Source organism: Notothenia rossii, assembly GCF_949606895.1.
Source record: "Notothenia rossii genome assembly, chromosome: 6".
In the NCBI taxonomy this organism is placed as follows: domain Eukaryota; kingdom Metazoa; phylum Chordata; class Actinopteri; order Perciformes; family Nototheniidae; genus Notothenia; species Notothenia rossii.
In genome coordinates, this window is record NC_136909.1 from 36,960,136 (window position 1) to 36,986,518 (window position 26,383).

General features: G+C 41.0%; 2 protein-coding genes across 2 annotated transcripts in view; one reads left to right on the forward strand and one right to left on the reverse strand.

Annotated features, from left to right (window-relative positions):
- LOC307043158 (interleukin-6 receptor subunit beta) overlaps positions 1–8,312 on the forward strand; it is a 45,710-nt gene extending 37,398 nt beyond the window's left edge. Inside the window, exons 11-16 of the mRNA XM_079687440.1 lie at positions 567–665; positions 740–880; positions 1,104–1,229; positions 3,011–3,095; positions 5,587–5,668; positions 6,126–8,312. Of these exons, the coding sequence (XP_079543566.1) occupies positions 567–665; positions 740–880; positions 1,104–1,229; positions 3,011–3,095; positions 5,587–5,668; positions 6,126–6,707 (1,115 nt within the window). The 3' untranslated portion in view covers positions 6,708–8,312. The remainder of the gene's footprint in view (positions 1–566; positions 666–739; positions 881–1,103; positions 1,230–3,010; positions 3,096–5,586; positions 5,669–6,125) is intronic.
- Positions 7,124–20,505, reverse strand: nudt12 (nudix (nucleoside diphosphate linked moiety X)-type motif 12). Its single transcript, XM_079687441.1, has 8 exons — positions 20,367–20,505; positions 19,041–19,263; positions 12,472–12,775; positions 11,291–11,555; positions 10,536–10,703; positions 9,370–9,483; positions 8,391–8,590; positions 7,124–7,826 (listed from the first exon to the last, which is right to left on the reverse strand). Exons 2-8 carry the CDS (start codon positions 19,244–19,246, stop codon positions 7,719–7,721), a joined length of 1,365 nt encoding a protein of 454 aa, XP_079543567.1. The 5' UTR covers positions 19,247–19,263; positions 20,367–20,505; the 3' UTR covers positions 7,124–7,718.
- Between the last annotated feature and the right edge of the window lie 5,878 nt (positions 20,506–26,383).

Sequence of the window (26,383 nt, forward strand, 5' to 3'; positions counted from 1 at the left end):
GTTTGTGACTTTGCAGACCGTTTACATGCAGAAAAAGCTACAAAACAAGGGGAGGGGTAATAACCAGAAAAGCATGATGGGACCTTTAATGTTTTCGTTTTTGTGCATGTAAATGGTCTGCAAAGGCTAAAATCCCGAAGTACCATCCAGAGGGAGTTTCTCTCCCACACACTCCCTCCTGCCTGAAACACCTCCATTGGACGCTTTTGTTAACTTATGTAACATAGTGACATCGCTACGTAATACTTGCACTTCTATTGGCTCGCGCTCCAACACATTGTACGTGATAGTCTAAGGGGTGGGATATCCCTAAGCAGTTGACCAATGACAACAGAGCCGGCCAGTTAACCAATCAGGGCAGACTGGGCTCTGGTTTCAGACAGAGGGTGAAAAGAGGTACTGCAGCACAGGCAGTATGAGAAAAATAAAGAGCTTTTTGAACATTAAAGCATGTCACAGCACTAAACCTGGAAATGTGCATAATAGCTCCCTTTAAGGTTAAGAATACCATAAACCGTTTGTTCTCTGTACAGTATGTCAACTAACAGTGTGTGGTGTGTTTACAGATGTTAACCCTGAGGACTCCTACCTGATTACTGTGTTCCCCGTCTATAACCAGCAGTGTGGATCTCCTCAGTCGCTGCCTGCCAGTCTGCAGCAGGGAGGTGAACATGGTGGTCATGATGATTGCATCCACTCTTTGGAACAAAGCAACATAATAATAAATGTGTTTTCTCAGCTCTTGTGGAGGCGGTCCAACTGAAGGTGGTGGGCGTGACCAAGACGACAGTAAAGGTGGAGTGGGTGTGGCAAAGGAAGGCTGGAACAGTCACAGAGAACAGATACAGAGTGATGCTGAGGAGAGACTCAGAGAGACAAAGTAGGTGTTCTTCTAAAATAATTAATGATATTATAAGGCGCTCAAAGTAGAAGATGGTGAATTCAGACAAAGCAATATATTTCCTCACTGCTGTTTGGAAGCTAAAAGTAAATCCGTTGGTTCATTATTTTAAAACCTCGACTGAATGTTTCTCAAGTCATATTTCCAAGTTGTTTGACGACCCATCAGTAGATAATAGCATGCTTTGCTTTCTCCTTTTCAGCTCTGTCTCTGTGGCCGGACCAATGGCAGCTCACCTTCATCAACCTGAAACCCAACACTGAGTATTCTCTTCTCCTATTGGTTGATAATGCAACTAGAAACATCATCCCTGTGAAAACAAACGTTGGTGAGTGTTACTTGTTTTCTAAAAGCAGAATGCCATTTATAAGTCCCAGTGTATTTGAACTGTTGGATATTAAGAAGAAATCTCCTTTCCTAACACAGGAATAAGGATAATATATGATTTGTTGTTTAGAGAAGGATGTTAGGTCTGACCTTTTTTGCTATATGTGGTAGATTTTCTTTCCATCATGATCAAAGGGCTGATATAATATATCATTATTGGGATATAAGACATCGTCTTAGATTTTGGATATCTTAATATAGCATTATGGTTTTCTTTTCCTGGTTTTAAAGCCCGCATTAAGTTAAATTGAATGTGAATATGCCAAACTGTTCTATATTTTCAACTTCAATCAGTCATTATATTATTATACGATTCATTTCCCCAAATCTCATTGGGTAAAAAAATATTTTATATTTTATAAAGCACCAATAGTCAACCCTGTAATTCATTTGATAAAAACAGATCAGTTACGATACCAGAACAAAATGTTCTCCCTAGTAGCAGTCCTACAAGCTTACAGGCAATACTTAAACTGATATCTAAAATGCAACACTTAACATTTGTATTCAACATTCTAGCACCTAAATTAAAACGGACAAATGTATTCTAAGGGCCAAGAAACAATTTCAATAATTTAATTGAGTAAGTAAGATATCATCTAGCACTCAAATAATAAAATCACTTTTTTGTGTGCATTGCTATAATACTTTTAGACTTAAAGAATTGGCAAGGCCTGGAAAATAATTTCTGAAAACTGAATTTTCTACAGTGGCCGACAGGTGCTAACACGCTACAACGTCGCAAAACACTTCCCTTTGGAGAAATGCGCTGCACTTTCAAACAAACGATGCAAATATAAAAACACACATGGGCCAAAACACATGCAAATAAAGAAACATCTTCACCGACTTGACAACACATGCACAGCATTTAGAAAACATTCACCAACTTGAGGAAAGTGTGCAAAGTTTACTAAAAGCGCTGGATAAACAATGCACTGCAAATGAAAAATGCTGCAAGAACGTCAAAAGTCAACGGTGGGACACTAAGAAGGGATGCACACAGCTCAGCGCACTGGTTGACGTTCAGGGATTAGAAAGTTGGCCAACTGTCATTGTCCTTGTTTGTTGTATTTTGAGCATCTTGCAGCGTTTTGTATTTGCGGGGCTTTTAGTAAATCTTATTCAGACAAGACATCCAGGATGAAATATATTAATAAAATGACACACAATTTAATAAATATGTGCTACGATCCAAGCGTTTCTTCTTTACTGTGGTATCTACAGTGTGATGTCATTAGAGGAATACAAACATTTACACATAAGCCCTTTCTAATTTTTCAAATGTTTGCCTCGTTGACTCCTCGACTAAACTGTAGTGACTCGGAAATAGATTTCAGCGCGCCATCTTGAAGGACATCTGATTTCTCTAAATGAACATCGAGGATTGAGCATTGATGAGGCTCTCTGGATCAATCAATTATATATATATATGGCCTAAATTACACTCTTTTAATTGTAGGCTTTAGTAGACAAATAAAGAGTAGATATTTTTCATAAAACCATATAGTGCTTCACATAATAAAATATACAACGGCTGTGGCATTATATTATATGCTTTAGGAGCTCTCTCCTAGGTTCCCCTCCTCGACTCCTCCGCTCGCATCACCTGTGGGCGGGACTAAGACATGAGGCTAGGAGTCGAGGAGGGGAACATTGAGAAATTAGAAAGGGCTATAGTAATCCTTTGATTCTGACCTTACCATGAATGTTTAATTTCAGATGAGGTGCCAGCGGTGGCTACAGCAACGCCTCTGCTGCTGCTGGCTTTTACTGTATTCATCATTTCAATCCTGTCCAGGACTATGTAAGTCAACACACACACACGGTCACATCTGAGGGTTCCAATAAATAAAATGTGAATACACTTACTGGTTTGTTGCTGGTGATTGGTTGGATGCATTACTTTAACATCATTATGTGCGCTTCATCAGCATCTTTATCATTTGGTCTGTCAATCAGTAATGGAAAGATTGGTAAAAATGCTGATACAACATAGTCAATCATATTATAATAATAGTGTTTACTATGATGACGTGTTTGGATTATTATTATATTCTGCTTTATAAATGTGTATGCTGCATTACACTGCTGTAGATGTTTAATGTGCTTTTATATTCTGTTGGGTATAAGCTACCGCAATGTATCATATACTTTAACATTATCACATGTTGGGAGCTTTGCCACTATCTTGTGAGAACTATATACAGTGGGGCAAAAAAGTATTTAGTCAGCCACCAATTGTGCAAGTTCTCCCACTTAAAAAGATGAGAGGCCTGTAATTTTCATCCTAGGTAAACCTCAACTATGAGAGACAAAATGAGAAGGAAATAAATCCAGAAAATCACATTGTCTGATTTTTAAAGAATTTATTTGTAAATTATGGTGGAAAATAAGTATTTGGTCAATAACAAACAAACAAGATTTCTGGCTCTCACAGACCTGTAACTTCTTCTTTAACGGCCCCTACACACGGCGGCGTGCGTTGCCGCTTCAACGCTTCTGCCCATTCACTTTGAATGGGGTGACGTCACGATTCGCCGAACTGCATTGTGGGTGCAAAGCGTAGCTTCTCTTGCGGTGCTCGCTGCAAAAGTAGAGCAATGTTCTACTTTTGACGCCTCGACGGAGGCGTCAGTCAATCGAATCATATGCCAGTACAAGCTCTAGCCAATCAAACCGCGTGCTTGTGTGTCTGGGGCGGGAGATTCATGTGATCGGTTGTTGGTCGAGTTTCAGCCCCCCCCGCCGGCAAGCGACAACGCACGCCGCTGTGTGTAGGGGCCGTAAGAGCCTCCTCTGTCCTCCAGTTGTTAACTGTATTAATGGCACCTGTTTGAACTCATTATCAGTATAAAAGACACCTGTCCACAACCTCAAACAGTCACACTCCAAACTCCACTATGGCCAAGACCAAAGAGCTGTCAAAGGACACCAGAAACAAAATTGTAGACCTGCACCAGGCTGGGAAGACTGAATCTGCAATAGGTAAGCAGCTTGTGTGAAGAAATCAACTGTGGGAGCAATTATTAGAAAATGGAAGACATACAAGACCACTGATAATCTCCCTCGATCTGGGGCTCCATGCAAGATCTCTCCCTGTGGGGTCAAAATGATCACAAGAACGGTGAGCAAAAATCCCAGAACCACACGGGGGGACCTAGTCAATGACCTGCAGAGAGCTGGGACCAAAGTAACAAAGGCTACCATCAGTAACACACTACGCCGCCAGGGACTCAAATCCTGCAGTGCCAGACGTGTCCCCCTGCTTAAGCCAGTACATGTCCAGGCCCGTCTGAAGTTTGCTAGAGAGCATTTAGATAATCCAGAAGAGGATTGGGAGAATGTCATATGGTCAGATGAAACCAAAATAGAACTTTTTGGTAAAAACTCAACTAGACGTGTTTGGAGGAGAAAGAATGCTGAGTTGCATCCAAAGAACACCATACCTACTGTGAAACATGGGGGTGGAAACATCATGCTTTGGGGCTGTTTTTCTGCAAAGGGACCAGAACGACTGATCCGTGTAAAGGAAAGAATGAATGGGGCCATGTATCGTGAGATTTTGAGTGACAACCTCCTTCCATCAGCAAGGGCATTGAAGATGAAACGTGACTGGGTCTTTCAGCATGACAATGATCCCAAACACACCGCCCGGGCAACGAAGGAGTGGCTTCATAAGAAGCATTTCAAGGTCCTGGAGTGGCCTAGCCAGTCTCCAGATCTCAACCCCATAGAAAATCTTTGGAGGGAGTTGAAAGTCTGTGTTGCCCAGCGACAGCCCCAAAACATCACTGCTCTAGAGGAGATCTGCATGGAGGAATGGGCCAAAATACCAGCAACAGTGTGAAAACCTTGTGAAGACTTACAGAAAACGTTTGACCTCTGTCATTGCCAACAAAGGGTATATAACAAAGTATTGAAAGGAACTTTTGTTATTGACCAAATACTTATTTTCCACCATAATTTGCAAATAAATTCTTTAAAAATCAGACAATGTGATTTTCTGGATTTTTTTTTTCTCGTTTTGTCTCTCATAGTTGAGGTATACCTAGGATGAAAATTACTGGCCTCTCATCTTTTTAAGTGGGAGAACTTGCACAATTGGTGGCTGACTAAATACTTTTTTGCCCCACTGTATCTCAGGAAAGTCAACTTTTCATAAGCTCAGAAATGATGGCAGTTTCAGCTTTGTTACATTGCATTTTCCCACTGATCATGAAAGATTTTAAAGTAGTTTATTACATTTCAAAACTAGGATTATATTTCTCTTCCTCTTTAACCCCTTTACTCTGCAGGTACAAGTCGTATTTCTTTCCGCCCATCCCCAGCCCTCGGGGCAGTACGACAGGCCAGTGGCTGATGGACCCTAATCACCATGTGAGTTATTAAAACTGCTGTGTTAATGTCTTTTTGATTCAGATCCAAACACGAAAAGGTCACAGAAACAATCCTGTTGTCTATGTTTCTCATATTCAGTTTAAAAGTTGTAAAGATATATTAATTTCCCCTCAATGTTTTTCTGAACATAGAAATAAGACAGATTAATGCAAATGTTTAACATCTGTTTCGAACATTTTTCATTTTTGCGAAGTGTTATTCTTGTAATTTGTTTATTGTAAAAGTTGATTTTATGTTTTTTGAAATTGACCGACATTATTAAGCTCTTGATTTTCGTTACATTTACAACTCTTCACTGACAATTTATGATGTCCTATTGAAATATTTAATCATTCGAGAAATCAGATAAAAAAACTGAAATACAAGACTTTTTTTTTTGGAAAAACTATAATATGTCTTTCCTGATTAAAATCCAATCAATTGTTCCACTCAACAGAAAACTGCAGAGAGAAACATCCTTCATATTGAGGACTTCCAGGTGATGGGTGTACTTGGTGAGAATGGTCTCATCACGATTGGACCAAACTTCAAGTCCTCCTATGAAGAGGACCTAAATGAAAACAACTCTCCGCTGTCAATCAGCCAACTCAGCACTAAACCGTCAGCCCTGGAAGTGGACACAGACTATATTCCTGATGCTCCAGTGACAACAGAACACCCACTCATTCCTCTCCAGTCCTATGAAGCTGACTATGGATTGAACTATCGAAAATGTGACAGAGTTTTCACATCTGAGGAGAGACGAGAGGCCGATGCTGCTCAACTGAGTCCAAAAAAGGAAGCCAACGTCTGCTTTCCAGGGGTAGAGCACCGACCAGACGACTTTTCTGAGAGAGCCCATCAGACAGAAGCCGCTCTAAAATTAAATGTTCTGGAATTAATGGCAAACAGCTGTGTTAATCAGATAACATGCGAGGCAGATTACATGGTCAAGTCTTCCTTTCTGGGGAAAACGGATGTGTGGCCTGATTATACAGAAAACTGTTGCTTAACTTCAAAAACTGCTGATGAAGACTGAATAAACAACATCAGTGCTGCATGCTGAGTCAAAGGCAAAGAGGACTAGTAAGAGATGAAGGTTAAACACATGCTGGTGCCTCCTAGTGGCTGTCATTTCCATTACACAGCAAAACCAAAAGCTAACCTTGAAAGTTGATTAGGCAGTACAATCCTAATTTTAAACTACAGAGCAAAGCACAATGGTCCTGTGCGATAAGGACAAGGGTTTGAGTACATTTGAGGCTCTAGCATGTTAGCTATCTGGGCTTTTAAAAAAATTGTATAAGTAGTTGAGACTTCTAGAATTCTCAGCCTTTTTTATAAAAAAGTGGCTAGCACTGTCTCAAAAGTAGGGCTGCTCGATTATGGCAAAAATCATAATCTCGATTATTTGGGTCAATAATTGATATCACGATTATTAAAAACGATTATCCCTTTACTTTGAAAACATCCATTTATTGAAAAAAAATATGAACAGCATGAACTTTAAGTATAATTCAACTGAAAAACCAATACAAAATAAATTGGCAACGTTTGTATGCAATTACACATTTTTACAGATTGCTCAATCAACCCTGTTAAATTAATCGGAATAGTTTTATATCCCAGTATCGCTTTTTTTGTCTAATTATAGATTAAAATGTTTTGCAAAAGTGTCCTTAACTTTGTACAGTTGCGTTTCATTCAAACCATCATCACATCCTGAGTCAAAGCTCAAAGCTGAGAATCGGAAATCTAAAGGTTTATTGTTGATCATCTTTTCCATCTTGAAAAGTTCTGTCTTCGCCTTTATCTGCAAGTGATGTACAGACTACAGTTCTCCACATAGGAGCGGTGCGTTTCAATGATTTGGACTTAATGGTGAAAACAAACCACATTAACATACTGTGTTCTGTACAGCCCTCAGAATCTGGCTGTTACCTCAGCGGTAGTGTTCCTGGTTTGTCGTAATAGAGTAGCAACAGTTCTGACAGCTGCTGGTTCATAGATCCACCTTATGCTCTGGAGTTTCAGCGCTAAAGGATGGAGGTTAGAGGTTAGAAGTCATGCCGATCCAGTGTCGGACCAGCTGGTGGGCGATGGTCTGCCTGGGAGGAACAGTGAAGGCTGGACGGGTTCCTCTGAAAGAGTCAATCACCTAAGCCAGGAACAAATGGATTTATAGTCAAACAGCAGTATTTTCAAAAAGAAAATATGTTCTATTCTTTTGCTCAGAAAACAGCAATATTGTTAACTGTAAACCTCTCCTCAGACTCCCCATCATCACTTCTACTCTGCTTTCACACATAAATACTCAACTTCCACCACATCATTCTGCATGACAGTCCAAGAAGAAAAATGTTTTGTCATATTTTCCAAGCAGTGTTGACGATTCAGAAGAAGATTCATTTTGTATCTATAAACATTTTATTCACGTTATTCTTTTGTAACTGTGATGTGTGTATTATTATTATTAAATATTCTAAATTATTTGTATTATGTCCTGTAAATGTAATACAAATCCATTTCAATTTAAAAGTTCTCTCTAATATGTGCCACACATTTTTTTTTATTACAAATAATGTCATTATTATCAGTGACAACAGCTGAACCATATAAATGACAGTCTGAGTCATAACAATTATTATTATTATCTCAGTATTGTTATTAGTAGTAGCATCAGCAGTATTTATAAAAGTAGTAGAATTTGTAATGTTTGAACCTGTTGCCGTGGAAACCACCGAGCTTCCTCGATCTCTTTCTCGTCCACTTTGATGTCAGTCGATATGGCAACAGACAGGCAGCCAATCATGAGACTGGAAGGCATCGGCCAGGGCTGGCAGGAGATGTACTGAACGGGCCCGACCTTCACTCCGCTCTCCTCCTCAACTTCCCTCCTGACCGCCTCCTCCAGCGTCTCCCCTGCAGGAAGGGGTCAATGTAAGCTTCTGTACGGTGGCCGACTGGTGCAAATGCGCTACAACAGCCCACAACATTTATATTACGGGAAACACATTGCAGTTAAAAAAATCAAGCAAATATAAAAGCACAAATGTCCCCAAAGACATGAGAATCAAGAAACAGCTTCACCAACCAGACAAAACATGCACAGTATTTAGAAAAACATTCACCAATTTAGCTAAGTGATGCACTCGGCTGGGACTGGAACGCTTGTGATAACAGGATTCCTTCTGATACTATTGCAGATCTGCTGTAAGCTAGCTAGCTAACGTAGCTAACCTAGTGATTTAAAATATACTGACAAACACTTACAAGTATGAAACAGACTAACTGCCAACAGTGACTGATGGACAACTTTATGATCCCTGAGCGTCAACAAGCGGTCCCAGCTGTGTGCGTCACTTTTTAATGTACCCTGGTTTCCATTGTGTTTTGAGATTATTCCGTTTTTTTTTCAATGCAGTGCTTTTAGTAAACCCTGCATATTTTTTCTTAAGTTGTTGAATGTTATTCTAAATGCTGCGCATGTGTTGTCAAGTTGGTGAAAATGTTTCTTCAGTCCGATGTGTTTTGGCACATTTGTGTTTTTTCTATATTTACAATGAGTTTGAAAGTGCAGCGTGCAGTGTTTTGGGTTGTTGGAGCATGTTTGCACGGGTCGGCCGTCCGCTGGTTAGTAGCTTTTAGGGAGTAGATGTTACTGTTAAGGTTTGTGTAAGTCAATGTAATGTGATGTTTACCAGGCTCTATGAATCCAGCCAGACAGGAGAACATGCCCACAGGGAAAATCGTCTTTCTTCCCAGTAAACACTGGTTTCCATCAGGGTGGATCACCAGCATGATGACCACTGGGTCTGAAAACACACACAGTAAAGAGGAGCACAATTTACATCTAATAATCTATTCAGCAATCTTGTGAAAGCTAATTTGCAAGCTACCAAATGCATTAAAGAAAAGGTGTGCCCATCATTTGACTTATCTATTGTGCACACTGGATTTGCTATGAAACTTGAGAATCTGTACTTTGATTAGTCACTATCAAACATGAGACTCTTTCTATTTATAATGCCAAGTCATTTTTTTTGTTTGAGTAATGCAAAAGTAGTATTATCAGAAATGCATTACTCTACAGACAATAATATTGATTGTAATTTACAATCTCCAATTAAAGTTATATTTAACATTACATTTACATATGAACTTGCCAAACACTAACTACAGTATATACCTTTTCAGTCATCGCTAATCATAAAGTATGTAAGCAGGTGTTAGGGCACATTTCTTGTGATGTTAATGTTGATTTTCAGGTAAGATAATTGTACTCAGGTTTAGGTGTTCAACTAACTCAGATAATCTAATAATGGAATGTAGGAAAATAGTGAAATATCCCCTTACAAGTTCTCAGAGAGTTTAAATATGTTTGTCCCATTTTTTAACCCAAAGTGTTCACTTTACTTTCATGAAGTCCAAGAAATCGAGCAAATATAATTATTTAAGAAGCTATTTTTGTCATGTTTGCTTATATTACTAATCTGATCATTGAAATTAAATACTAAATAATAAATACTGGATTAATTGACTTAATGTTTTGGCTTCGTTCAGGTTCAAACTGCACTCAGATCTGTGATATTAGTTCCCTGACTACAGTCACAACATCCTAGAGCAGAAAAGCTTGATTTTTAACCACTTACAAAAAAAAAAAATCATAAAATATGAAAAATCCTGCATTTATAGGTGAAAGTGTTTTCAACCACACATGACCTGCACATTGTACATGCTCCCTCCTGTACATCAGCCTAAATGCATGTGTCGATGGAATCTAGATGTGTGCCCTACACAACATAATCTGCAGCCTACACTCAGTTTAAAGCATTCATTAAAGCTGATTAGGTTTGGAGCTCCGTACCGACGCGTGGGTAGCAGGTGTTATGAACCCCCTTGAGGCTCCTGCAGTCTGAGTTCAGGCAGCTCCTCTTGTATCCTCCCTCCTTCGACCGGGTGCTGCTGCCACATGTCGGACAGAAGCTGTAGCGGCTGTGCCAGGCCAACACCGATCGAGCTTGAGCCACAACTCCTGCACGAACAAGAGAGGGGACAGGGATTATTCAGTTAGTTCAGTCATGGTAAGTCTAGGGGGCCAATCTAGGCCTTTGGTCAGTTTTGATATGGTCCACAGATTCAGTTTTATAATGTATTATTTATGGCCCGTCAGCGCTGTCAAACAGACTACATATGTAATACATGTTAAAAATGCAATTTCTCTTGTCACAAGGTGACTGTAGCTAAAATAAGGAGAGCTGATAACCGGTTTCAGGACAGATGGAACTTGAAGCTACCTTACCTCAAAGCTATACAATAGCATATAATGAACATAGTCAGATAAAGTACAAGTGCCCTGAGATAGAAGTACAGTCCATGAGTAAATGCACTACAATTTGTGGCTAAAGCTTGCAGGCCGATTACCTTAAATTAAATTCCCATTTAAAGGTACATTTAAAAACGGATAAAAACCACGTGATTTTTTTGCAACTAATCGTAAGTGGAAATCATGTGTATGTTTGCCATTAGATATTTTAATTGAATGTAAGCCCGAATTTGTATATAGCTTTTATGGTTCAGAAGATATCTTTGGTAAAGAAAAAGAGACTGCATCTTCCTCACCTGCCTCTTCCTCGCTGAACTTCAACAGGTCTCTGTTGAGCGTCTTTGGGAAGCAGCAGTTCTTTTCTCTGCAGCGTTTTAGAAGTTCAGCAGTGTCTTCGTCAGTGTTGATGGCAAACCAAGCAGGAGGCTCCCGGACACCATCCACTATCTGAGAGGAGGGCTTCTTCCTCCTCTCCACCCCCAGGAAGATGAGCACAGTGGCAGGTTTCTGGAGAAGATCTTTAACTGTCTCATATCTGAACCGACACAGCTGGTTCTCACCCTGTTGGAATCACAATCATTAGAACATTTTTTTGAATCTTTGAAAAACACAAACAGACTAAAACTGTCACGTCATCTACAGTAGCTATTGACTGCATGCAACAAACATAACACCACTGAAATGACAGGAAAGCGAGGAATGTGTACATTGAGAAGAGAACAATCAGGATGAATTAAGGATTGATCCAGGCTGGACTTCTTCAAGGCGTCTGAAATATTGGATCTTGACATTATTTTACATGTACGCATCTTGATTGAAATGTCGGTCTTTTGTCAATAAATTAATTTCCTTATCAACCACAAATACAAGGCTACTTCTTTACAGAGATGCTATGGTATTTTACTGGGCAATCCATTTTCTGAGCGGTCCAAAAACCTAAGTTTGACCATAAGAACTCATACTAAATCCATCTGAATCTACTCCATTTTAGAAAATGGCAAAGTTGTTTCACTATATAGGGCAAACACAAATAAACCATGTAGACTGGAAATAGCTTCTTGTAGAGGCATCCTCTACTTCTATGTTAAACTAAAGGAACGTTTTCCTTAATGCTTTAAGGCCTAATCTACTTCTTATTACCTAATAAAGATAGCTTCTGTATTCATAAAAATGACTTTTTGAACATTAAAGCATGGAGACATGTCATAGTAGAGGCACTAAATACAAATATGAACCTGAAAATGAGCATAATAGGGCCCCTTTAATAAGCCTTTGTGTGATTTGTACTTGGGATACTTAACAACAAACCATGATTGTTTTCAGATGCGTACAGCTGAATGCTTTACCAGCTAAATCTGCATTCACATGAAACACGGTAAAAGCTTAACAGATCACCAGAACTATTTTTCAAACCTAATGGTTCATCAGCTTCAACTAAAACAGATTACCAACATTTGCCTCAGGTACAGTAACATACCCCTGCATTGTGGTCCTCCAGTGGGCTGCTGACCATGGGGCTGCAGTTGGAGAACAGGAGGTAGACTGTGTTTGGGTCGCTCTGTTTATCCTCCAGCCATCCCTTGTCGGTCCTCTTGGCACTGAGCCGGTCCAGCGTCTCTCTGCTGAAGTAGTTCTCCTGCTGGTGGAGGTCAGCCCCCGGCAGCACCCGCTGGCACCTGTCATCAGTATGGCCCAGCAGGTTGGAGATGTGTCTGTGGCCCCAGAACTTGGCGATATCGTATGCAGTCTGTGACGAGCTGTTCACGGAGAACTTGTCACAGCTTTATGGAACAAAAACAGAGATAGAGATTTTAGGTGAAGTAATGCATCTGTAGTGTTTTGTGTTCCTAAGTGAAGTGGAACACAAAATATTTGGAAATGTGCTGCACTTTCACGGAAAACGATGTCATTTAATCAAAACAGATACAGTACATAGGGATGAAGATAAACGTGTTATTTACTGTTTACTCGAGTATTTCCATTTCCTGTCGAAAGTTATGTACTTTTATTGCACCACATTCATAACTTAAACTGCTTTGTAGATTCTCATTAACTGTAAAAAATATGACCAAAAAAAAGAATTATGATAACCCTAGCCCAAACATTCTACACGTTTTTGATCCCTGGTTGAAAATTCACAAGCTACCCTTCGGTATATAAATTAAAGTCAGCTCGGGCTTTACCAGCTGCAACATTAGAGGGATTCATCCATTAACGCAGTGGTTCTCAAAGTGGGGGGCGGGCCCCCCCTGGGGGGCGCAGAGGCATGACAGGGGGGGCGCGAGAGACCAGGAGGAAAAAGAAAAATTATTTATTCGAAAATAATATGATACAGTACAGTACTATTACGTCTGGGTCTCTGTGTTTCATTAAAGCTCAGCTCTGTGTGTGTGTGGAACGAACCATTTTGTGTGCGTGCACGAGCGAGAGAGAGAGAGCGCACCGGTACCGGAGATCGTTGTTGTTAGCTTCTGGTGCTAGCGAGCTACGCTAACGGATATAAGGAGTTTTTTCAACAACAAGGTGGAGGAGAGTCCTCTCCTGTCAGACTGAGAGACTCAGTGAGCTAAAGGACTCTCTCAGTGTTATCTCAGTGGTTCTCAAACGTTTTGGTCACCATTAATGTAAACAATTATTTCCGAGGCACACCTTTATATGATCATTATAGTTATAAAAAAATAAGAGATTAAATTAAAAACAGGTATGAAATACTATATGACAGTAAAAAAATAACAAAGTTTAAAAGGGTGATTTGTAAAATATCCATAAAGAAAAAGTAAATCTGTTTACAGTTCTGTTTCAAATGGGTGTTGAGCATGCCCCCGGACCCCCCGGTCTAGGTGGTGTGAGGTCCACACACCACCTATAAAAATAGCACTTTACCCCTTCTTACACCTATGCCGTGAGCTGATTATCAAGCCTTAATTGTAACAGCCGTGGGTACACTGTGTATATGCGTGGGGATTGTTGTAGTTTCAAATTCAACTGTGGCGACCGGTACATTAATGGGAAACCCTAAATGTTTGAGCACCCTCTATGAAACGTCAAGCTACCCCACAGCACCCCGACTATTTGTGTTGGCCACTGAGCCTGACTATTTGTGTTGGGGGGGCCCGACATTTTTTTTTCTCCAAATGGGGGGCCTGACAGAAAAAGTTTGAGAACCACTGCATTAACGCATCAATAATTATACTTTTAATAATCTAATTTTATAATTCGCAATGAGAACTTTTATATTTGATACTTCAAACACTTTTAAATGTAAATCATTATGGGCTTTATTTTTTAATGCAGGACTTTTTTTTATTGTTACAGATTATTTCTACATTTTGGTATTGCTACTTTTAGTTCAATACCAAATCTATTCTCGTACGGTGGCTGACAGGGGCAAATGCGCTACTGCCCAAAACACTAATAGGCGCTTTCACACCAAGTACTTTTCCCAGGAATAGTTCCCGGAACTTAGTTCCCCAGAAATCTTCAGTTCCGGAACTATCCAGTAGATCGCGTTCACACCGGAATAAGTCCCTGAGGGAGGATTACGCAAATGAAGCCGCTGACGTCACTTCTTCTTCTTCTGCTTTGGGTTTACTGGCAGGCCGCAAACAACTTCACGGCGTATACTGTCACCCGTAGCCCCCGGCTGCTGGTAGTCTTCCCAGCAGCTTCTACTGAAGCCTTCCGAGTATATCGCCAGAAGCACCGACACCTCCTCATCACTCCACCACTCCCATGTTTTCTTTTGTGTTGCCATAAGTTAGTCTCTCTCCGTTGGTGCCTTGGGCTAATGCTATTAATGCGAATGCGAGTAAATAAAATGGCGGCTTCACAAAACTTTTCAGAGTTTTACGGGCTATGGTTTGCAATCCGCCCAGCCAATCAGAAATTGGAACCTTTTCCTCCCCAGGAAAGTACCACCTCTCTAGCAGGGACTGAAAAGGGGTGAAAAGGTTCCCGACTACTCGCGCTTTCACACCGGCGAATTGCAAACCGCGCCCCATAAAACCCCGAAAAGTGTTGTGAAGCCGGCATTTTATTTGCTCGCATTAGCACTAGCATTAGCCCAGCGCATCAACGGAGAGAGACTAACTTATGGCAACACAAAAGAAAACATGGGAGCAGTGGAGTGATAAGTAGGTGTCGGCGCTTCTGGCGCTCCGGGGACTTCCGGCCAGGGACTTCGGGTGGCAGTATACCCCGTGAAGTTGTTTGCGGCCTGCCAGTAAACCCAAAGCAGAAGAAGAAGAAGTGACGTCAGCGGCTCCCTCAGGGACTTCAATCAATCAATCAATGTTTATTTATATAGCCCAATATCACAAATGTTACATTTGTCTCAGTGGACTTCACAGTTTGTACAGAATATCAGTATGACAATACGACACCCTCTGTCCTTAGACCCTCACATCGTACAAGGAAAAACTTCCAGAGAAAACCCATGACTTATGTGAACGCGTGTGAACGCTATCTAATAGATATTTCCAGAACTAAAGATTTCTGGGGAACTAAGTTCCGGGAACTATTCCTGGGAAAAGTACTTGGTGCGAAAGCGCCTATTAAGAGAAACACACTGCAGTTTTTAAAAACAATGCAAATAAAAAAACACAAATGTGCCAGTTAAAATTACTAGGTCAGCTAAATTTGCTAGTTAGCTTACAGCAGATCTGCATTAATATCGGAAGGAATCATGCGATCAAATTGTTAAAATAAGACAATTAAACTTAAAATGTAGGTTTCCAGTGACAGTTTGCCAACTTTATAAATGTATGAATACTGCCAAATGTATCTCCGAATTTCAACAAGTGGTCTGGTCCCAGCTGTGCACATTACTTTTGAGTAGGGCTGCCCCCCGATTAGTCGACCAAAGGTTAGTCGGCCAAAGAGTCTTTGGTTGGTCAAGATTTAATTGGTCGTTGGTCGCCGAAAAAAAAAAAAAAAAGATTGAGAAAAACAACAACAAAAAAAAACGGGAAACAGGAGGTGATAGTGAGTCACTTGTTTTCACGTCAGATAAGCTGATAGTTTTAACCATGTCAGGCCTAAAATCAAGAGCTTGGGAGTGTTTAGAAAAAGTAACAGACAACCCGAAGAAGGTGATATGCAAACTTTGCAAGCAAATATTCTCCTATCATTCATCAACTACAAACATGACTTATCACCTGAAACATGTAAGTACTGTTCAAGCCATTAAAAGATGGACGCTCTGCGGCTCTAGCTTTAATAAAAAGCCTGTTAGATAAAATGTATTGTCATATTATGGGCTATTAGGCTTAGTGTAAACTTAAATTAATGTGCATTTCTCTCAATAGGCTCATCCACTATACGTTGATAGGGCCACCGCATCTACCTCAACTTCATCTTCGCAGCCGCCATTGAAACTCTCACAGACAACACTCGTTTTGAAGCCCCCTCTTTCCGAGAAAAGGAAGAGAGACATCACCGACAAAATTGCAAATTTTGTGGCACTGGACATGAGACCTGTAAACATTGTCGAGGGGGAAGGGTTCAAACAGATGATGAAGTTCATCGAACCGGGTTACACTGTACCCAAACGTGACACCGTAATGCACGCCATTAAAAACAAATATAACACGACCAAACAGGTACTTTTGGAGAAACTTAAAGCCTGCACAGCAGTCAGCTTCACTACTGACACATGGACCTCCAACCAAATGGATGGTTACATGACTGTGACGGCACACTTTATTTCCCAAAAATGGTAATTACATTCATTCGTGTTGGAGACTAAAGTGCTGGAGGTGAGCCACACAGCTGCCAACATAGCAGAGCGACTCAGCGAAGTGATGGAGGAGTTTGGGATTCCGCCAGAAAAGAGGGTCGCTGTGGTACAGGACAATGCCGCTAATATGGTGTTGTGCGCTAAACAGCTATCTCAAAACCCGTGCTGGGGTAATGTCCAGGGAATTCGTTGTGCGGGGCACACCTTGCAGTTGTGCATAAACGCGGCTGTTAAATTAGATCCCATCTGCCGAGTGATTGCTGCTGCCAGACGCCTTGTGGAACACTTCAAAAAAAGTGCCAAGGCAACAGCAGCTCTCACTTTGAAACAGAAGCAACAGAATGTGGCTGAACACAATCTGATACAAGATGTGTCCACACGATGGAACTCCACTTATTCAATGCTGGAGCGTCTTCTGGAACAGAGATGTCCGGTTACAGCTGTGCTTTCAGAACCCGGGACCACCCACCAGTCTGAGTGACCGAGATCTGGATCTCACAACTGCCCAATGGAGGACAGCGGAGGACATTGTCTCCGTGCTGAGGCCCATGATCACCCTCACCGAGCTGCTCTCACAAGATATGAACGCATCTCTGTCTGCTACGCTGCCAATGCTCGTCAACATGAAGAGGCGCCACTTGTTGAGTCGTGATGATGACAGCACGACCGTGAAGGCAGTTAAGAAAAAAATCACAGAGGAAATCGACAAAAGGTGGGAGCTCACAGGGAGTCTGGAGGGCAGCATATATATTCAAGCTGCAGTCCTTGACCCACGGTTCAAGAGCTTGTCATTCCTCGGTGCAGAGAAACGGGACGATGCATACACAACGGTGTGGGATCTGGCTGAGAGTTTATCTCCAGCAGAAGAAGCTACTGCTCAGAGAGAGGACAGCAGCGGCGCAGAGGAAAGTGAGCCCACACCAAAGAGGCAAAGGGAAAAGCAGCAGGACATATCAATGCTGATGGCCTTTGATGAAGATCAACAGACGGAAGAAGAGAAAAATTAAATGAAGACATACTTGGAGGACCGAACCAAGGTTGACAAGGGATCACTGATTTGGTGGAAAATGAATGAGGAACGCTATCCCAAGCTTGCCAGAGCAGCTAAGCGCATCCACTCCATCCCTTCCACATCCACGCCATCGGAGCGCATATTTTCCAAAGCCGGCTTCATTGTGAGTAAGACACGGAGCTCACTTCTCTCGGACAACACAGACAAACTCGTGTTCTTGTCTCATAATATGAGAAGACTAAGATCGGAGGGAAACCCTGAAAGTCAGGTAGTGGCCTAGCCTAATATAACACCATAGTTTTGTAGTTTATAGTTTTCGTTCTTCGTTCGTTCAACTGAAGTGTTTAAGTTAAGTTTTGCGGTATATTTATAATTTTAGTTTGCATTCCGACCTCAGGAAAAAACTGAAAGTTTTATTTTCATGTTGAGAATACTTCTCTGTAGGCCTGTTTACTTTTGCACTGATATTTAAATATTTAAGTTGGCTTGAGCCTATATTTATTTATTCGTTTGTTTATATAATTTATATTTATTTTACATGTTTAAAAGAAACGAAAAATATAGTTTAAATTTAGTTTTTTAACAGAAGACTGTTTTTTGTTTGTTTTATAAAGTTATTGTGTTGGTTTTAAAAGTTCATAAGTTGTGTGATGTTTTTATATGGTGTGTTGTGTTGAAATAAATTAACTAAATGTTAAGACAGTCTCCTTGTTGATTTTTCCAACACATTCAGAATCATAATTTAATTACTTGCCGGTTGCGCGAAAAAGGCGGTTTGTCTCTGTGTGCGCTTTCATTCGCGCCACTGGTCGATCAGTGGTCGACCAGTGGCCTTACCTGACGACCAGTGGTCGACCAGGAAAATCTTTGGTCGGGGGCAGCCCTACTTTTGAGTGTCCCTGTTTTCGCTCCCCGTGTTTTGAGCTTATTGTAGCGTGTTTTCATTTGCAGCATTTTTTTTATTTGCATTGTTTTGTTCATTCAGCACTTTTAGTAATGTGTCATATTTCTTAATTTGCAAGTGCTTTAGCACATTTGTTATTTTTTCTTTTGCGTCGTTTTTGAAACGGCATTCAGAAACAAATCACGGTTTCTGTGACCACTGTTTACATTACTAACGGCAAGCAAAACATTTCTAATCTATTAAGTAATTGTATTATTAAAGTACAAAATATTAAGCTTATCTTAATAATTTAGCTTTCAATGTGGTGAAGCAGCATTTGAGTGATGTACCCAATATCTTTTTTGGGAGTAATTATTTTCAGTTTTTCTCTTCATCTCAGCTCTGTAGGCCTACCCATGTGACAACAGCACTTCCACCACAGGGTAATGCCCGTTGCGAGCGCCGAGCATCAGCGCTGACCAGCCGCTGTACCCTGTCTGGTTGATGAGCGAGGGGCTCTGGGACAGCATCGTGGACACCTGGATCATGTCTCCTCTGGCAGCAGCATCCAGAAACCTCTCCACCATCTCCTCCTTCGCACTCAGCTGGAGGCTCGTCATTCCGGCTGCCTGGGTGACTAACAAAAAAAACTCCCTTAAACATGAAATCAGAATGTATTACATGTTGATTCAGTTATCTAAACTACAATGTGTAGGATTTAAACGGTGGTTGTATGTTGACAAAAATAAAACTTTAAAAAAAGAGCACATTTTGCCAAATAAATGTTCACTGTCAGTGTTTTTACTATACGATGTTTTTGGAATAATATTACTGGTGAATAATCTGTAGATTTGATTAGATTAAATTCAACAACATTTTGACACAACGGGCTTCGGAACACTTGAAAAGGAGTTATATAAACATATACATTTTAACATACTTTTTTGACAAATTTGAAAATGTTGTTTTAGAAAAGCTAAACACATATTAAATGAAGCAAAACGATTCCGTTGACCGCTACCTATAATACTTACATTAAAAAATGAAAATGTTAACATTAAAATGACTGTGCTTTTAAATATTTGTTCTCTTTCACCCTTACTGGTGCAAACAGCTGTCAATCAAGTGTTACTTCACAGTTTTACGACACATTTAAAAAATGTTGACTTTGCAAAATTATCTTTTAAATTAACAAACATTATATGTGTAATTCGTGGCACAATTTGAACAGGATCGATCTCTCCCCATTGACTTCAATACATCATTTTTTCGAAATAAGGTCCCATGGAGCTCCCCCGGAAAGGGAGGGACTTCACCTCTCTATGACATAACATTGTTACAAAATGCATCAAACATGAACAGCTTGCAAAACAGTCTACACGTGTTTTGGCTTTAATATTCACATAATGAATAAGGCGAATCAATGGTTACAGTGTTCACTACAGAATAATGATATCTAAAGCGATACAGCACTCACGACAGGTAAATCAGTGTGACTGTAACCTACGGTATGTTACGTGTGAGGACGGTTATGATATTACGGTAATGTATTTTTCACAGCTGGAAATCACACTGACATCAGCCTGTGTGTTTGATTACCGAAAACTCAAGAGGGCAGAACACGTTAGTTTAAGTCTTCCGTTCTGTCTGATCCGTCTATGTCCTGGAAATAACATTACGGTTTATTCCTAACATCAGTGAACACAGCATTTTTAATATTAATAATAAAATAAGTCTCACCTTCTTTAAGCTCAGCTCCTGTGTCTCTTTTGTCCAGAGAGTAGTTTCACTGTTATGTTGAATAAAGGTCACGAGCTGCGTTCAAGAGCGACACCGACGTTGTACAACTGTGCTGCCTTCAGGTGACCCTTAAACTACCGTATTTATCAAACTTAGAGCAACAATTTGCCACTTTGTTTTTCTAACAAAAACGCTTAAGAGTTAGAAATTCTAACTCTTAATAAGAAATGTACTGTTTGTTTGGTTGTATGTTTTTATTACCATTAAGTTATTTTTTTTATGAGAATAATGTAAAATAAACCTCTAATACTGTATATGAAAGGTGATTTTTATTATTTGTATATGTAATTGTAACTTTTTCAAGCTGTTGTTCATACAATGATATTTTTGGGTAAAACTTTGAAAGTTGCTCTTTTCCAAGGGGTCTCTAAATGCAGCACATTTTGCACTTTGCACCGGCTTTCCGCCCTTTTTCTGCTGCATACTCTCATTTATTATTTTACCACACTTTTGGGTAGGTTGTGTATAAAATCAATGGATCTAATTTAAGTTCTTCACCATAATCATTCGTGATTCATTGTCTGTTTATATTATTGTACTTTGTAACAGAATCTAAATCTTCAAAGTAACTCATATTATCAAATCAATGAGGTTCAGAGTCAAATCTTTGCCTCTGAAATGTAGTGAAGTATTAAAGAGCCTGTGACACGAACCCAACAACTGTTGTGCAATGAAATAGTGGGCTACTAGTAATCTCCAACCGTCAGTTTAAAAAAGAAAAAGCGATACCGTTCCGATAAATATCAATAATTTCGAGCATCGCGGGAAAATTCCTTCGACTCATTTTGAGGTTTTGGGGGAAGCCGGAAGTGACGTCAATGCGGGAACGCTACACTGTGCGGCGAGAGAGCCAAACACGGACAAAGTGTGTTGTCATGCGTAGAAATTGTGAATTACTGAGTTTAGGCACGTTAATAACGTTTTAATGAAGTTGACTATAGTATATTCATATTTGTCAGTGCTTTCATGTCAATTCGGCGAACATAAACATAAATGATCGTGGTGAAGATGATGATTAAATTAGGATAAAAAATCGGTAGTGAGAGCTGCTGAATTTCCTCCCGTCGGATGTGATATAAAAACAAATCGATTATTTTTGTAGTTGTAAACTCAAGTGGATGAAACTACATTTATTAGTGCTTTCATGTCAATTCGGCGAACATATGATACATTAAATGATCGTGAGGATGATGATTTAAAAATCTTTTGTTTGAGCCGGTCTGCATTTCCTGATGAGAAAACAAACCCTAGCTTTTTGTAGTTGCAGTCAGTGGTGTAGTGGGCGTTGGACGCGGGGGTACGCCGTACCCCCACTTATTTGAGGCATGATTTCTTTTTTTAATAGTCTAATACATCTAAAATCATTGCCAGTGTTATCAGTTGCAAGTGTGTGTTTGTTGTAATAATGACGAAAACATAATAGGCAGATTTCACAGTAATTATAATAAAAACGAAGCTCAAGCATTTATGCAACTTGATTTGAAGCGTGTGTGTGTGAGGGGCAGAACTGTGTGTGTAGGGTGACCAGGTGTCCCGCACTGTGCGGGACTGCACACACAGCATTTTTATTATTTGTCCCGCGTCCCACACATTGAGACTATGTCCCTCATTTGAGTGATAGTCGCGCAGAAAGGCCGGATCGGTTCGCTGACAGCCGGCACCGCCCTTTATTATTATATTGTCTAAACGGCATCATGTAAGTTGCGCTGACAGGCGACACAGAGGTCCCCAAGCCCCCCCCCCCCCCCCCCCCCCGTTGACAGTTCACGAGCGCGTCCATAGTGTCTCCCGTCCACCCACCACCCCGTCCACCCAGTAAAAACATCCCCACTACACCACTGGTTGTAGTAGTACACCAACATGGATTAAACGTGTGGTTTTTTTACCACAATGTTGGGGAAATTAATGGATAAAATGCACGGATTATTATTATTATTATTATTATTATTCCCACTCCGATCGGGACACTAGGTCCACCGTTTCCCCGCAGCGAGGCTCCCCCCGTTGACAGTTTACGTGGGCTGGGCTGGGTGCAGTGGCGGACTGGCCATCGGGATGAATCCCGATGGGCCGGTACCGAAGTGGGCCGGTCGGATAAATCACTAGCACATCCCCCACTCCCCCCGTTGACAATTTACTAGTGGTACCGAAGTGGGCCGGTCGAGAGTCCCGGGCTGATTTTTAGTCCCAGTCCACCACTGGCTACATGACCGTATGATCGCCCATATTGACGCACCTAATTCCTAAACTTCTAACAGATACAACATAAACCGATCCTTCAGCCTCATATGAGCTCTCAGACACGTTCAAAATTAAACTGTCATCGCTGTCTGAGCTTGCTGCTGTGTGCCCCATCGTGCGTTTACATGCAGATGCTGGGATCCTGAACGGTGCAGCTGGAGCGCTGTGCCCGCAATGACGTCACACATAATTTGGCGGGACTTGAAGAATCCCTGAGAAGATCTAGAAAATTGTCAACATTGAAGGGCAGATTAATGGTTATCAAAGTACAAATATCCAAAATCAGTTCAGTAACGGTTTTCAAGGGGACAATATTTACTCAAATTGATGGGTTTGGATGATGGGGGAAACTCGTGTCACAGGCTCTTTAAGGAGCATGCACGGAAGTACATCATTGTACAGTACTTCTATAGATGTACTTAATATAGAATAGTACTTAGAATATAAGTAATATGAGAAATATGTATGAGGATTATTGTTATGTTGTGCATTTATTATTATAATTACAACTTTTAATAAATGTATTAAAACTTCAGAACAAAGTATTAGGTAAATATAACAATAATGAAAGTGAAATATGATGATGAAATATTCAAAACAGAAACATCCATACTTGTTGTATATGTATTTATATATTTAAAACAACAGTAATAATAACAACAACAACAATTCTTACAATATGTATAGTAAAGTGTAAAATAAAACTATACAATAAAAACAATGCAAAATATAACAAAGTGAACAAGTTGCACCGGCTCACAACATTTGGTGATTTAAGGTGCATGCCCTCTCTTTTTTCCCATACCCTCTTTGCTCCAGCACAGCCCTCCAGTTCTCATTGGACTGGGTCTCTGATTCTTTACAGTACTAATTGCCAAAGTGGGCTGGTGGCTTCCTGCTTTTGTTGCACTTTTTGCAAATGATGGCGTCTGTCTTTTTGACATATTTTCTTTTGCCTGATCTAGATTGCTCCCTCTCCTCTTTTCTTTTCCTGTACTGCTGTGTGGTGTGCGGCACGTTACTCTGACCGGATGTTAGCTCCTGAGTAGCTGATGGCAATGGCATGTTGAGAAGCATCATCTGAGAGCTTCCAGGCACTTGAGGAAGCTGCACAGATGGTACCATGTATGGCAGCCAACCCCAATTAGCGGCCAAGGCAAATGCATGGCCCGCGCTGATCTACTGGCATTCACTTGTTATAACATAAAAACATAAAATAAAATGTCTGCGGTTTCGGTTTATTTTGACCTCCGTCGACACTCGTAAACCTGACCCATGACCTTATCGCGTGCATATGCAAGACGTGCTTCGCGCGCTTGACTTACTCATCACCACCTGGAATAGCGGCAAACACATATAAACCATAGCTCGCCAGCTAGCCGCCTGTCATCCCAGCCCAGAGATTGACCAACATGACACTAACGGGCCGTGGATAACTCAAACCCAGGATGGAATTCGCTAAGAAGAGGAAGGTAGACCAGGAGAACCGTCAGTTCAAAACTGACTGGACTGAGAAGTATTGTTTTTTTTTACCGGACCACGTCAATGCTAAATCGACTTGTTTGATTTGCATGCAGAATGTAGCTGTAATCAAATCAGACAACCTGAAGCGGCACTTCACCTCTGTTCATGCTGTCAGTTTTAATGCTAACTATCCAGAGAAATCTGACCAGCGCACACAAAAGATAGCAGGTTTGCTTGCATCATACAAGCACTCTGTTTCCACAATGTCGAAAACAACATCGGCACAAGAGAGCGCATCAGCTGCCTCATTGCACGTCTCTTGGACGCTCGCTAGAGCCAAGAAGCCGTTTGCTGATGCTGAGTTAATTAAACGGTGTGCGATAGACATGGCTCATGAAGTTTTAAATCCTGATGAAAAACAACAAAAAAAGGTTGTAGAGCTATTAAAGCAGGTGCCGCGGTCGGCTAACACGGCAACCAGGAGAGTAGAGGTTTTAGCGGAGGAGTGTTTTTCCAGTCTACTCACGGATTTGAAGAAAACAGAGGCTATATCCTTAGCCATAGACTCGTCCTGTGACCGAACCGACATGGAACAGCTGTCTGTGTTCGTACGATTTTTTGATGGGAAGATATTCCGGGAAGAGCTGCTGTGTTTGCTTACTCTGCCCGGGAGCACGACCGGGGAAATAATCTTCCACGAGCTGACACAGTTCTTCGAAAAGAATGGTTTGAATGCGAGTCAAATCGTCTCTGTTGTAACCGACGGGGCTCCGTCGATGGTTGGAAAGCACAAAGGCTTGGTAAGCAGGCTTTCCGCCGTTAACCCGGCGCTTCTGACATTTCACTGCATCATTCACAAATCAGTGTTGTGCGCAAAACTGTGTGGAAAAATGAAAGAAACGATGGATACTGTGACGAGACTGGTTAACTTTGTGCGTAAGAGCTCTAGTCTGCAGCATCGCCTTTTTAGATCGTTGCTAGAGGAAATGTCATCTGAACACAAGGATTTCTTACTACACAACGATGTTCGCTGGCTGAGCAAGGGCCGTGTGTTGGAGAGGGTGTGCGACCTGCGTGATGAACTGGTGTTGTTCTTATCAAGCCTGCAGAGCCAAAAAGCCCATGAGTTTTTGAGCTTTTTAACTGACACCAAGGTGATAGCAGATGTTAATTTTTTGTGTGACCTCATGTCTCATCTAAATCACCTTAACCTGCAGCTGCAAGGCAAGAACCACACTGTTGCTGAGATGTACGAGGCGGCAGAGGCGTCAATTGGGTATGGCAAGGTATGGCAGCTGCCACACCTTGGCTCCAGGGGAAAATGTAAATGTTCGTTTTAAAAAAATAAATTTATGGAATTACTCTGTGTCAATTTGTATTGATTATTCTATTATTTAATACATATAAATTAAATACAAATGAAAATCAGAACAACACAATCGATTTCTCTAGTCTAGATATTATCTTTCCCAATACTTATCGTAACGTATCCCCCCTCCCTATCTTGAAATGTGGTATCTCCTGACGAGAAGCCGCCGGAGGTCAGAGCGGGTCATGTTATCGCGGTTTTTTTTCTTTTTTCGGCTAAGCTAATTAACTAAAATGAAAAGAAAGCAAAGAACTTTAGAATCTTTTTTTATCAAAAAAAAGGCAGGTGAAGGTGATGGCTCCAATGTTGCCCCAGCAGCAGAGGGAGAAGGACCAGGTAGTGAAGGTGGGATTCAAGCTGTTAACGAGGCTGTTAGCCACTCCAGCACCTGCGCCGGGGATGCAGATGCTAACAGGGAGACGGAGACTACATGCATGGAGGCTGAGAACTCGTCCACACCGACTTCTCGAATTGAATCCGAGTCTGAGTCCCCACCAATTTCTCAGATTGAAAGAGCTGGATCAGACGTGGACAGCGATAAGGAAGGTCAAGGCCCGGGTGCAGCAGCAGTAGCAGCCTCTGGGTCAACTGGAGCAGAGAAGAAGGATATTAGTGGATGTAAAACAGACGGACTCAGGCGTCCTCGTTTGACCCACTTCCCAACTAGAAATGGAAGACGCTTTAATGTCAGTGTGTATCAGGAATATGACTGGGTTGAATATTCTGCGCAAGAAGATGCAGTTTATTGCTTTGCATGCCGTCATTTTGGAGGAGCCTCAACTTTAACAGGTGACAGGCATGGACTGCGTGTGTTCATAGACACTGGATACACATGTTGGAAGAACATGAAAAAAAATCTCCTGGATCATCAAGGGAGCAGTAG

Bases quoted from the DNA above. Each gene is read 5' to 3' on its own strand.
- nudt12 (XM_079687441.1), bottom strand. From the start codon at position 19,246: ATGACGAGCCTCCAGCTGAGTGCGAAGGAGGAGATGGTGGAGAGGTTT. The intron at 11,556-12,471 runs GTATGTTACTGT...TGATTCCAACAG, and splicing joins TGGAGGACCACAATGCAGGG to GGTGAGAACCAGCTGTGTCG. The intron at 10,704-11,290 runs GTGAGGAAGATG...TTGTTCGTGCAG, and splicing joins GTTCAGCGAGGAAGAGGCAG to GAGTTGTGGCTCAAGCTCGA.